Genomic DNA, 12,510 nt, shown 5'->3' with positions numbered 1-12,510 from the left:
TTACAACCGGGGTTGGCAACCTTTCAGAAGTGGTGTGCCAAGTCTTCATTTATTCGCGGTAATTTAAGGTTTCGCATGCCAGTAATACATTTTACATTTACAGGAGCCGGCGGCTGGAACCCCAGACTGGCAGCGGGATGTGCAGATGGGTGGCTGGAACCCCAGACTGGCAGTGGGCTGAGCAACTCAGCCTGCTGCCTGTCTGGCGTTCTGGCCACCAGCCCTGCTGCCGGCCCAGGGTTCCGTCCATCCAGGCAGACAACAGGCTGAGCGGGGCCCCCAGGTTTACAATGTAAGATGATAAAGTCAAGGATGAATGACAAATGTAAAACTGAGAGCCAAATTCTTTGCTGATATAACTTAATTCGTTACTCCAGCAGACAGTTTATCCCTCACTTTTAATGAACTGTGAGCTGTATTTCTTGAACTTGACCTCTTCTGAGTAAGAGCACTGATGTTTCTTGCTGCCACACTAATGCATCGTATGCACTATTCCAGTACTTCACTGTGCGACAAATAAGTGTTATGTGCCTTTTTTCTCTCTTCTTTACTTGGATGCAAATGACAGTGTGAAGGCTTTTTCTTTTTAAGGGCATGGTATAATCCGTAGTGTAACCTAAATTAAACCTTTTCAGAATGCAAATAAAGACAGTGCCACCACGTTGGCTATCTCTTCTTATTCTAAAGTTGCTTATATTTAGGCTGAACTGAATGAGTTACGGAGCACCATCATAAATCTCTTGGATCCTCCTCCAGAAGTGTCTGCTCTGATCAATAAGCTGGACTTCGCCATGTCTACCTATCTACTGTCTGTTTACCGTCTAGAGTACATGAGGTATATTTTTATTACTGCAGGTTGGTTTTGTAATCTTTGGTTTTTGGCATTTCATGAACTCTTCAGTCAGACTTGGACAACATAGGGTGAAATTCTGATTCTGTTTGAGTCAATGGGAGTTTTGTAATTGACTTTAGTGGGGCCAGGATTTCACCCATGGAGTGTAATCTTTATCTCTGCCCAGGCCCCTTTATGGCAGGCCAAAGGTCTGCAGTGACATAAAGCGATCCCCAAAGCCCCAAACTCCTGGTGCAGGAACAATGAAGACAGCCATAATGCTGTTTTTCGAGGAACCTCTTGCAAGTTTGAAACATCCTCAGCTCCCTCTTCGCTGAACTATGAGTCCTGTGCTAAACCTCTTGGAGGCATATCACAGAATCTCATCCATGATGCTTCATAGTTATCATGGTTGTGGAATCAGTAGATGCAATATACAATTGTTGCTCTTGACTGGTGCATTTCGGCATTGCAAATAAAAATATACAGGAATGGACACTGGCAAAATTGATACAAAATTCCTAATGACTGCTATCAAAGAATGAGTGTGGGTGAGAGCTAAAGAGGGCTCTTACTGGAGAAGGTGGGAACAACCGCTAAGTTGTATGCCTGTTTGGCATTAAACAATAAAGACAAATATTTTTAGTCACAAAAGCCTTTCAGACGTATTGTAAGTAGTCTTTTAAATACTGGTAGGCATTGCCATATTGAGCAAATGCAGCAAGTAAAGAAGAGTGGGGTCACTGTTTGTTTGTAGAAATACACCAGAAATAACTCACTAAATTGGTGAACTTTATGCAAGTTTTTCCACTTTTAACAGCAATGCGAATTTTTTACCTAGTAGCAAAAAATGTTTTCCCTAAACCCTTGTTAACTGAAAACAGACCCAAATGCTCAGGTGTTAAATCTTACTGTAATTTAGTTTCTTGATGTGTGGATATATATTATAGCAATGTTTCTTAAACTGGGGTCCCCAAGGGTATCCCAAGGTGTCTGTGGGCCCTGCTGATTGACTCCTCCCCCTCTCTCCCTCAATTCCTCCCCGCTTCCTCCCAGTGCTTCCTGAACACTAAAAATCTGGTGGCTCAGCAGGGCTAAGGCAGGCTTCCTAATTGCCATGGCTCCACACCACGCCCGGAAGCCACTGACACATCCCTGCAGCCACGGGTGGGGGCAGGGGGTATCCGTGTGCTGCCTCACCCTGAGCACCAACTCCACAGCTCCTATTGGCCGGGAGCACCCCACATCCCAGCCCAGAGCCCACATCAGACTCCCTCTTCCACCCAAACTCCCTCTCAGAGCCCACACCCGAACTCCCTCCAGAGCCTGCATCCCCTCCAGCACCAAAACTCCCTGCCCAAGCCTGGTGAAAGTGAATGAGGGCGTGGGAGAGTGAGTAATGGAAGGAGGGAGAATGGGGTGAGCGGGGACGAGGCCTCAGAGAGAGGTTGCGGCTCAAGTGGGAACTCGGGGAAGGGGGCAGGGCAAGGGCTGAGCAGGGAGGCTTGGGGGTCCCTGAAAAATTTTAAATCAAAATGGGGGTCCTTGGGTTGGTAAAGTTTGAGAATTGCTGCATTGTAGGGATGAGGCATGTTTAGTTTTGTGAGATGTGTTAAATTATTATCCTCCTAGGGTATTACGTTCAACAGACCAAGATCGCTTCCAAGTGATGTTTTGCTATTTTGAGGATAAAGCTATTCAAAAAGACAAATCTGGTAAGCTTACCTAGGCTATATGCTACCTGAGAAAGTAAAATTTGTTTGGCTAGTATCTTTTAGAACAAAATTAACGGAATTAGGTCAGTTTTAAGTGAACCTGCATCATTGTTCAGTTGCCAGGATAGACAAAGCCTTAGAGAATTTCTAGTCACCTTTGTTTAGAGTAGTTTGGTCATTAAGTTTTTACTTGAGTCAGTGCAGTATGTGCATACTCAGGGGGATACGTCCTGGTAAATATAGCCATATGGAGTAGGTATACTCAGTGTTTCAGTCAAATTTCCTACAAATTGTGTTGGATATTTTTTTATTTGCTTAAAGTTTATGCGAGCAGCTGATACTAGCTGAAAACCATGAGGGGAAGAGGACTAAATCAGATAGGACAGTCTTCTCCATGAACATTTCACTGATGAAACAGCATTATGGTCACTTGTCACTATATGCATAAAGAGGTTTGATTGCAGTTTATGGAACTATTCTCTGGTTCTCAGCTTGTTTTAGGTAGCCCATTGAATCAAAACCATTGCCAAACATTTGTATTCAGAGTGAGGTTTTGCGGCAACTCTGCCCAAGTGCTTTTTTCAGAAACTCCTGAAGTTGATACTTAGTCCCATCAACACTTTGTTGTGGGATTATTAATAGCTCTAATTTAGTATGCAAATGTGATTGCAATTACGCTTCCTCCCCAGCCCCCACTGAGAAATGTACCTGTCATTTCATCTGGATTACATAGAACTGCAGCAAGTGTAAGGTAGTAAATATGTAGGAAGAGTCCCTTGAGTATAAATGCCCCCTATTAAATTACAGTATAACCCGTAGAAATCACTTTTACCAAATAGCTAAACTATTCATGTTTTAATTTGAGATATTCTATTGATAAACAAAGTGACTATTCTGCAGAGCTATGGCATATAAGAACTGAAATGCTACTTTCAACTGGTGATGGCTTATTTTCAGCTTTAAAAAAAAAACCTTGCTCTTGCTGGAATGAACACTGTTTAGAATAAGTGGCTCTCCACTTGTGAGGTAACTCCCTTCTCTTCATGTGTCACTATATAATGCCTGCATCTGTAATTTTCACTCCATGCATCTGAAGAAGTGGTTTTTTACCCACAAAAGCTTATGCCCAAATAAATCTGTTAGTCTTTAAGGTGCCACTAGACTCCTTGTTGTTTTTGTGAAATCAGACTAACATGGCCACCCGCTGATACTATTTAGAATGGTAAAGCAGCTTGATTCAGTGTTGGCTGAGTCCAAATAAACATGTTTAACTGTTAATGGTGCAGTATCCAAGGAAAATTTATTTCTTATAACAGAGCACAACATTTCTCTTGATTCTTCTCCAGGGATGATGCAGTGTGTGATAGCTGTTGCAGATAAGGTGTTTGACGCTTTCCTTACAATGATGGCTGATAAAGTAAGCTATGTGGGAAGGAGAACGACAGTGTAAAGTGTGTGTTCATTTTGTGAAAATCTTTTTAAAAACACAAATGTGTCATGCTTCTCGTTGGAACATCTAGGCCAAAACTAAAGAGAATGAAGAGGAGCTGGAGAGACATGCTCACTTTCTACTAGTGAATTTTAACCACATTCACAAGAGAATCAGGAGGGTTGCAGACAAATACTTATCTGGTCTTGTAGATAAGTGAGTATAGACATCCCTGCAATATTACCTTTTTCACCCTGACTACTGGGTTATGAAGAAGAAGAAAGCAATTGACTAGGGCATTCATTTAGATGTCATGACTGCCAGTTCTGTTGAACAGTCATTTCGTGTATAGCAAAGATGAAAATTTCTGATGAATAAAAAAGGTCTAGAGGGCTATGAAAATGTTATCCTGGTTCTGAAATCCTTGCTTAGTTACTATTGCAATCCTCTTTCTAGTATCCATGCAAGATGATCATGTCGCAGAAATTAAATAAATGCAAAAATATACTCTGCTTTATCATACTGTAATTCTACAAAGCCATCAGTGCCCTCTGCTGGCCAGTAGTGTATAGTGCATTTAGTATGTGTGAAAAGAACAGGAGTACTTGTGGCACCTTAGAGACTAAAGCCACGTCTAGACTACGCGCCGTATCGGCACGTTAAAATCGATTGCTCAGGGATCGATATATCGCGTCTAATCTAGACTGGATATATCGATCCCTGAGCGCGCTTATATCGATTCCGGAACTCCACCAACCCCAACGGAGTTCCGGAATCGACATGGCGAGCCGCGGACATTGATCCCGCGCGGTAAGGACGAGTGAGTAAATCGATTTTAGATATTCGACTTCAGCTACGTTATTCACATAGCTGAAATTGCGTATCTAAAATCGATTTTACCCCGTAGTGTAGACCAGCCCTAACACATTTATTTCAGCATAGTCTCTAAGGTGCCACAAGTACTCCTGTTCTTTTTGTGGATACAGACTAACACGGCTGCTACTCTGAAACCTGTTAGTATGTGTGGTGACAGAAAATACCGAAAATCAAGAACTAAACAAAATGTAGGTTAAAATGGCAATCTGCTCTTTAGTTCCCTTTCCTTTCCTCCTTGGCACACTTGGGTGATACAGAGCTGAAGTAGTCTAGCCTGACGTTATTGCCTTGACTTTCAGTGGGAGTTCTGTACCCGATTGCCTCTAGGCCCTTGGAAATCTCCCCTCTTAGAGTCTGCCTTCAAAGAGAGCTTTGGACAACTCCAATGTGCTGTGAGCCGTGATCAGCTTAATTCCTTATGTTCGGTATAGGTTTACACGTAGATACGTTGCTTTTTGTGTATCTTCTGCGCCTTTTGGTGAAGGCATAATTTTTTTCACCTCTGTCTATTCAGTGTGAACTTCTTTTATTTTAGGTTCCCTCATTTACTGTGGAGTGGAACTGTGCTGAAGACCATGTTAGATATCCTCCAGACACTGTCACTCTCTCTTAGTGCGGTGAGTACTTTCTAATTAACCCTTTTATTGCTGATAGAAAGGGCATGTATATCGACCAAAGTTTTCATAACAGTGGAACAGAGATACCAGATATAACTGAAGGTGTATGTTTGCAAAACATATCTTATACATCATTCAGCAATGAAGTGGCTAAGTGGTGTAGTGTTCTCCCTTTTTTTTTCTTTGAGTTAAATTATTCATTTCACAATAATGGTTTTGCCTGAAGATCTGCTTATTTAGAGTTTCAAGTTGCTCAGTAATATCCAAGAAAAAACACCTTTCATAATAACTTACATTTCTGAAATCACCTTAAATCCAAAGATCATAAATATGATTCAAACATTATTAATCAAACTCAGAATTCCTATGTGAGGTGAGAAGTGTGCAGTCTTGTTTGATTATTTTAATTTAGGATTAATGCATTATTGTATGTAAAGTGTTTTGAAGAAGGAAAAGTGCTATAGAAGTATTATTTTATTTATTTTCTCATGTTTCTTTTTAAACCATAACATAGTTTATAGTTATGGTCATGTTGAAAACAAACCCAAAATGCAAGAATCTGCTTTATGGGATGGATAGTGTGTCACGGAGTCTGGCCCTGCACCCCTCTTCCTGGGACCCACAGTGACTTTTATCCAGCCAGTAAAACAGAAGGTTTATTGGACAGCAGGAACACAGGTTACAGCAGAGCTTGCAGGCACAGTCTGGACCCCTCCACTGAGTCCTTCTGGGGATTCAGGGTGCTTGGATCCCAGCTAGGATCCCCTGAATTCCTCCCCATAGCCCAAACCCAAACTGTCCTGCCTCTCCTCCTCCGGCCGAAAAAAACCCTTTTGTTTCCTTCTCCTCCGCCCAGCAGCTCCCCCTCCCCCCTGCCGGCTCACATTACAACCTGACTACCTGTCCCTCACCTACAGACATCCCCTGCTTTCCCGTTCCCCACACACACAGCCCCTACTCCATCACATAGTGTCATTAGCAAACTGACTTAACAAAGCAAAAAGCGTAGCCTGTAGTGAACAAGTCCATCAGACATGGGTGAATTGCTTTTTATTGAGACTTTAACTTACTTTATTTTAGGACATTCACAAGGACCAACCATACTATGACATTCCAGACACCCCGTACAGAATCACTGTCCCTGATACATATGAATCCAGAGAGGTAAGTGGTGTCTCTTGATTTGGTGGCAAAAAGTAGTTTAATTGACTTGTCTCAGTCAGCCACTCAGAACAGTCTTGTTTTGAAGGTGCCTTCTAAGGTAAGGCTCGTGGGCTGTAATTTAGCTACCAGACATTTGAAGTTCATTCTGAATTCACCTTACTTCAGAATTGCACCTTACTAAGCATAACAGTTCTCTGCCTCCCAGAACACATTTTGTAAATAGCCTTCAGTATCATAATGTTATTAAAAGTCTCTTGAACTGTCTCTTGCTGGTGCCCTTAATGTTGCTTGCTATGCCAGTAAGCACAATGCTGTTTGTGAATTCTTGGCTGGCTGACTGGTGTGTCAATGCACTTTTCCTAGAGTATAGTGAAGGACTTTGCTGCACGCTGTGGGATGATTCTTCAAGAAGCAATGAAATGGGCTCCTTCTGTCACAAAATCCCACCTTCAGGTAACTAACTTGAATTTGTGAAGAAATAATTTATGATCCTCAGAAAAATACAAAGTTCACATACCTTGAAATAACAGTATCATTCGACTAAATGCATTTATACTTATTTTGTAACTTTTTGGCTATTCTGATTCATATTTCCCTCCCCTTCCCCCAATAATGGAAGCATCATTAAAATCAGTATCATTTTAATTTTGTTTCTAAAGTAATCTTGAAACAATATCTTTGCTAAGTTATTCAAATTAATGTTCAGTATGTCAACCATTCTGTTCACCTTTGATTCTATGTTAAGAATGGAGAATGTTGTGTAGGTTTAATTACTCTCTGATTCAGTGTTATGAGAGTGATAAGTTCTGACTAATGTGCATAAAAGTTCATGTATTTTAAAATTCTCAGCTGGTGATCAGAACACAAGATCTTTGTTGCTTTGCTATTAGAGAGAGAAGGTTTTCTCAGATTTTTAATTCTCTTTCAAATACAGTAGAATCATACTAACTTACAAGACTGGTAAACTACTGAATTTTGTGACTTAGCAAGTAAGGACTTTGTTGAGCGCTGCAGAATGTGTTTGCACAAATCAGAGAATGTGTCACGAAATGTACTTTATTTACTCAATTACAGTTTAGTTTTAATTATTTATCATTTGTAGGGTACCAGTAAATGTGCTGTGGTATATTTGATAAAATCAAAAAGAAGTCATGGTAGCACGGGAGCCAAATAACATGTCTGTTAACCCTGTGCTGGGAGGTAGGGGTTAATCTTTAGTGCAAGTTAGAGTTTCTAGAGTAACCTGCTTCCTGCTACCTCTCTTCCTCCCTCAGCACTGATGTGGCAGTTTCTGGAGAGGCTCAAGAATAGTCTATAGTACTCCAGATCTACCTGTGACATTTGTATTCCCTCCTGTAAAAGAAGAAGATTGAAAAAATAGTGTCCACTCATTTCTAGCAGATCAAGACAGTTAGTGTTTCCACCTCACTTCATCTTACATGGAGTCTAAAATTCATCTTCTTGCAGAACATTTGTGCTTGGTTTTCAAAATTATGATCTTTTCTTCAAACTTTAGATCCCTATTAGATTTGCGTTATCCCCTGTACAAAAGAAAGAAAAATCTCTTTTTATTTTAGGTTTCTGGGATGAGATTTTTCAAAAGGCCTAATGTCTTAGGAACAAAAGTCCTGCTTTCCTGGTGCTGAGGGAGCAATATTTGGAAAGGAAAACAAGGGCTAAACCTAACTAAATAGATTGTCAGATGTGTGTATAATAAATCTTTTGGTAATTCAATATGTGTAACACTTGAAATGAGCTAGCTGCTCTTGAAAATTACAGTCCTCTTCAGAAGAATCTAATTCCTTGTCTCTTAGGAATACCTAAACAAACATCAGAATTGGGTGTCAGGCTTGTCTCAGCACACCGGGCTGGCTATGGCTACAGAAAGCATTCTGCACTTTGCAGGCTACAACAGACAAAACACCACCCTGGGGGTGAGTATCAGACATCAACGAAGTAATCCTATATGCCGTTAAGTCATGCATATCACAAATAACATACCAGGTGCCAACTCTGGAACATCCCTTGATTTGAAATGAAGGGGATTGTGTCTTCTAACCGTATTCTTCCTCCTTTGAATGGTTGGGAGGTAAGAGATACAACAAGTTAAACTGTAAATCTTGTCTTTTAAGTACAAAACTCTATATTAAAGTCTTTGATGTACTTTTCGCAAGGGTTTAGTATTACATATGTCATTTTTAAATGATAGAGTATTTCCATTAATATGATTACTTGTGGTTGTATGTCTGAAAAGGCAAATGATGATGCTTCCCAGAATAACAGCACAAGGTTGGCCAAGTCCCATTGAATGAATGTTACATTTCCACCCCAAAACATGTTTTTTTACTGCGTGTTTTCCATTGATGACAGGTACTGCCCATGTGCGTATACGTATGTGGACTTTGTTACATTACACTTCTTCACGTGTACTGTTAAGCTGCATTAGATGTTTATACTCTGACGGTATACTTTTTCAAATCAATACATGAAATTCTTCCTTTAATGATGATCTAAGTATATCAAAATAAAAATAAAACCACTTCATTGTTAATCAGAGAGGCTTATGATCTTTTCCTCATCTCTTGTTTTATTACTTTGGACCTTGGTTCACTGCTTGGTTATTACACAGGCATGACATTCGAAGCATGTAATAGTTGTCACAAGTTAATCTACCTGTCAGTGAACCAAGCAAGCCACGAGGCAGGACAGCAGAAGAGTGTTATTAGCTGAATGCTGGATTTTCAGTGTTCTTGCTGAGCCATGTGGATTTTCTGTTAAGACTCAATATCAGGATGGTGATTTTAAAATAGAAATTAAATGATCCTTGCCTGATTTCATCTAGCTAATCCCACTGATTTGTAATCCATAGGAATTTTGGCCCTTTTGAGAAGGGGAATATAGAGATGTAATTATATTTTTGCTTATTTGTTTTGAAATTGCAATACCAAGTACTGTAGTTCTGAAATTTTGGCTGTATCAAGACTTGTCCTGAGTTGAGGCTCAAATGAGCTCCCACAGGAGATCCCAAACAGAGTAGTGACTCAGTCGTGTTTCTCAGGAGCCCTTGTGTTATGCAAAGAGGTAGGGGGACGGTAAGTACATGACATTCTATTGTCAGAGGCAGAATGCTCCCTCCTTTGCACAGCTCTGCAAGCTGGCATACGAGGAGGGCTGAGCCACGGTTCTGCATGCTCCTTGCCCCTTTCCCACACTTCCACTCTTCATCAGAAGAGGAGTCACAGCGTCATGGATGCTGCTCTTCCATATACCTACGGCCCTGCCAAATTCACAGTCCATTTTGGTCTATTTCATGGTCATAGGATTTTAAAAATCGTAAATTTCATGATTTTAGCTGTTAAAATCTGAAATTTCACGGTGTTGTAATTGTAGGGGTCCTGACCCCAAAAGGAGTTGTGGGGGGGGTGTCACAAGGTTATTGTGTGTGTGTGGGGGGGTGTGTGTGTGGTACTGCTACCCTTACTTCTACGCTGCTGCTGCAGCTTGTGGTGCTATCTTCAGACCAGGGCGGATAGAGAGTGGCAGCTGCTGCATGCATAGCTGGGCCCTCAGTCAGCAGCCACCACTGTAGGGCTGCACAGCGTTGAAGGCAGCAGTGCAGAAGAAGGGTGGCATGGTATGAAATCTGTATAGTATAGGGTAAAAGCATACAAAAAAACAGACTTCATGGGGGGGAGACCAGATTTCATGTTCCCTGATGTGTTTTTTCATGGCTGTGAATTTGGTAGAGCCTATACCTGAACTCCTGATCCAGCAAAGCCCTGTGTGGCGACAAATGTTGGGGAAGGAGCTTTGTCACCACTGATTCATTTATTTGTTCATTAACGCCAGCGTAATGCAGTATTAGGGAGATCAACCTATATGCTCTTTGATAGTGTTCTGGTAGCCATGGTAATATTCCAGTTGTTAGTGTTCTCAGTTTTTGACACTGAATGGATGATCTGTTTAGAAGTCCAGACAGCGTATATGGATAACACAGTTTTTGTATATTAACAGTTGATACCAATTACAACTGTTGTTTACAGGCAACCCAGCTAACTGAGAGACCAGCCTGTGTGAAGAAAGATTACTCCAACTTTATGTCTTCTCTTAACTTGCGCAATCGCTATGCCGGAGAGGTAACTATAGAATTTTTCCTGAACTCATGGAGTTCCCCAAGTGGGCATGTTGCTTTTCTAACATGTACTTGCCTCTTTGCTGTTATAGCTGTATTCTACTTAATCTTCCATTTGAAAGCTTCATCTTGTATGTCTAAACAAGGACTGTGATGAAATCATCTTTTCTAGGTTTAGGGCATAATACATATAGCTCATTGAGGACATCATTTCACTTCTGGTTTTGTAAAGATTTTTTGATATTTCAATTGTAAATAAAGCCCTCGCTCCTCTTTGTGTGTACTCAGTAATGTTAGCAAAATGTAAAATCAAGGCCTGCATTGGATCTCCATGCTGAGTTGTGAATATACCTAGATTCCAGCATGTACCAAACAGTAAAAAACAACGTCAGCCATGTAGAGATTTTTCTCATCACCATTGACCAAAGCAATATGTTTTACAGGTGGCTGGAATGATTCATTTCTCAAATGCTACAGGTCGGGTATCTGACCTGAATAAACTGATGATCAAGCAGCTAAATGATGCACTAGAACCAAGCCAGCCTGAACGCTACACTCAGGCCATGTTTATGTTGACTGCAATGCTAATAAGTAGCAAAGGTAATAAAACAAATGGAACTTTATTTTCTACTTCTGAGTGCTGATCCTCTTAGCGCTAAACTACAATTATAGATACAATATCCAGTAACTCCTCACTTAATATTGTAGTTATGTTCCTGAAAAATGCGACTTTAAGTGAAATGATGTAAGCGAATCCAGTTTCCCCATAAGAGTTAATGTAAATGGGGGGGTTAGGTTCCAGAGGCTGGGGGTTCAACCTTCAGCCTGCCCACTCCACTCCTTACCCCAAGCCCCCACCCTTGACCCGCCTCTTCTCCTCCCACACCTCCTCCCCCTTTACTTTGTTCGCTGTGTCCTGGCTCCTCCCCTCTCCTTCTCCTCCCTTCTAAATGCCAAGCCAGCTGATTGCCCGGTAGGGGAGGGAGGAGGAAGGCGCACCTCCTCGCTTCTCTCCCTCCCTTCTGCCCAGGGCAATCAGCTGCCTTGCTGCCGGGAGTCAGGGGAGGGAGAGGAAGCCTACGCACCAAGTCGTTGCTCATCCCCCCTCCCTTCTGCCTCCAAAACTCTGCAAGCCAGCTGTGGAGAAAGTGGGCAGCCAAACAATGTAAGAGTGGATTATTGCACAACTTTTTAAATGAGTATGCTCCCTAATTGATCAGCAATGTAACAACGAAACAATGTTAAGCGGAATGACTTTAAGTGAGGATTACTGTACACAAACCCAATGAGTATAAACTGAAGCAGAACAGTGTTCTATCCAGTAAATTTAATTCAGGGAAAACCTCTTGAAGTCACAGCTAGACTTTATTTGTTTGGAGTTGATTGTCACAAATTGTGCAGACCAATTTCCTGCTGACTTGAAAACTATTTCCTATTTTCTCTGTCAAAGAAATCTGTATGAATGTTTGTTTTCAGACTGTGACCCTCAGCTCCTGCATCACTTGTGCTGGGGCCCCCTGCGAATGTTTACTGAACATGGCATGGAAACAGCAATTGCTTGCTGGGAGTGGCTACTTGCTGCTAAGAATGGAATAGAAGTACCGGTAGGGAACTTCATTCAGTGATTTAGGTTTTTCTTCAAGAAAAAAGAGAGGAGTAAAATCTCATTTAAAATAAATCTGTGCAAAATAGGCATGTTAAATACAACTGATTTCTTGAGTCAAGATTTCCCAGTGTGCTAATGA

The 12,510-nt window shown here is 41.2% G+C and overlaps 1 protein-coding gene across 3 annotated transcripts in view; it reads left to right on the top strand.

Moving 5' to 3' along the window:
• PI4KA (phosphatidylinositol 4-kinase alpha) overlaps positions 1-12,510 on the top strand; it is a 94,742-nt gene that overhangs the window by 57,161 nt on the left and 25,071 nt on the right. For all 3 annotated transcript variants that reach the window (XM_032764720.2, XM_032764719.2, XM_032764721.2), the window contains 11 exons: positions 702-835; positions 2,465-2,547; positions 3,894-3,964; positions 4,068-4,192; positions 5,388-5,469; positions 6,550-6,633; positions 6,997-7,086; positions 8,448-8,567; positions 10,677-10,769; positions 11,209-11,365; positions 12,242-12,369. In XM_032764720.2, the coding sequence (XP_032620611.1) occupies positions 702-835; positions 2,465-2,547; positions 3,894-3,964; positions 4,068-4,192; positions 5,388-5,469; positions 6,550-6,633; positions 6,997-7,086; positions 8,448-8,567; positions 10,677-10,769; positions 11,209-11,365; positions 12,242-12,369 (1,167 nt within the window). The remainder of the gene's footprint in view (positions 1-701; positions 836-2,464; positions 2,548-3,893; positions 3,965-4,067; positions 4,193-5,387; positions 5,470-6,549; positions 6,634-6,996; positions 7,087-8,447; positions 8,568-10,676; positions 10,770-11,208; positions 11,366-12,241; positions 12,370-12,510) is intronic.

This window comes from Chelonoidis abingdonii, chromosome 22 (genome assembly GCF_003597395.2).
Source record: "Chelonoidis abingdonii isolate Lonesome George chromosome 22, CheloAbing_2.0, whole genome shotgun sequence".
Lineage (NCBI taxonomy): Eukaryota > Metazoa > Chordata > Testudines > Testudinidae > Chelonoidis > Chelonoidis abingdonii.
Note: the sequence above shows the minus strand (reverse complement) of the source record. Positions and strands in the feature narration are given on the sequence as shown.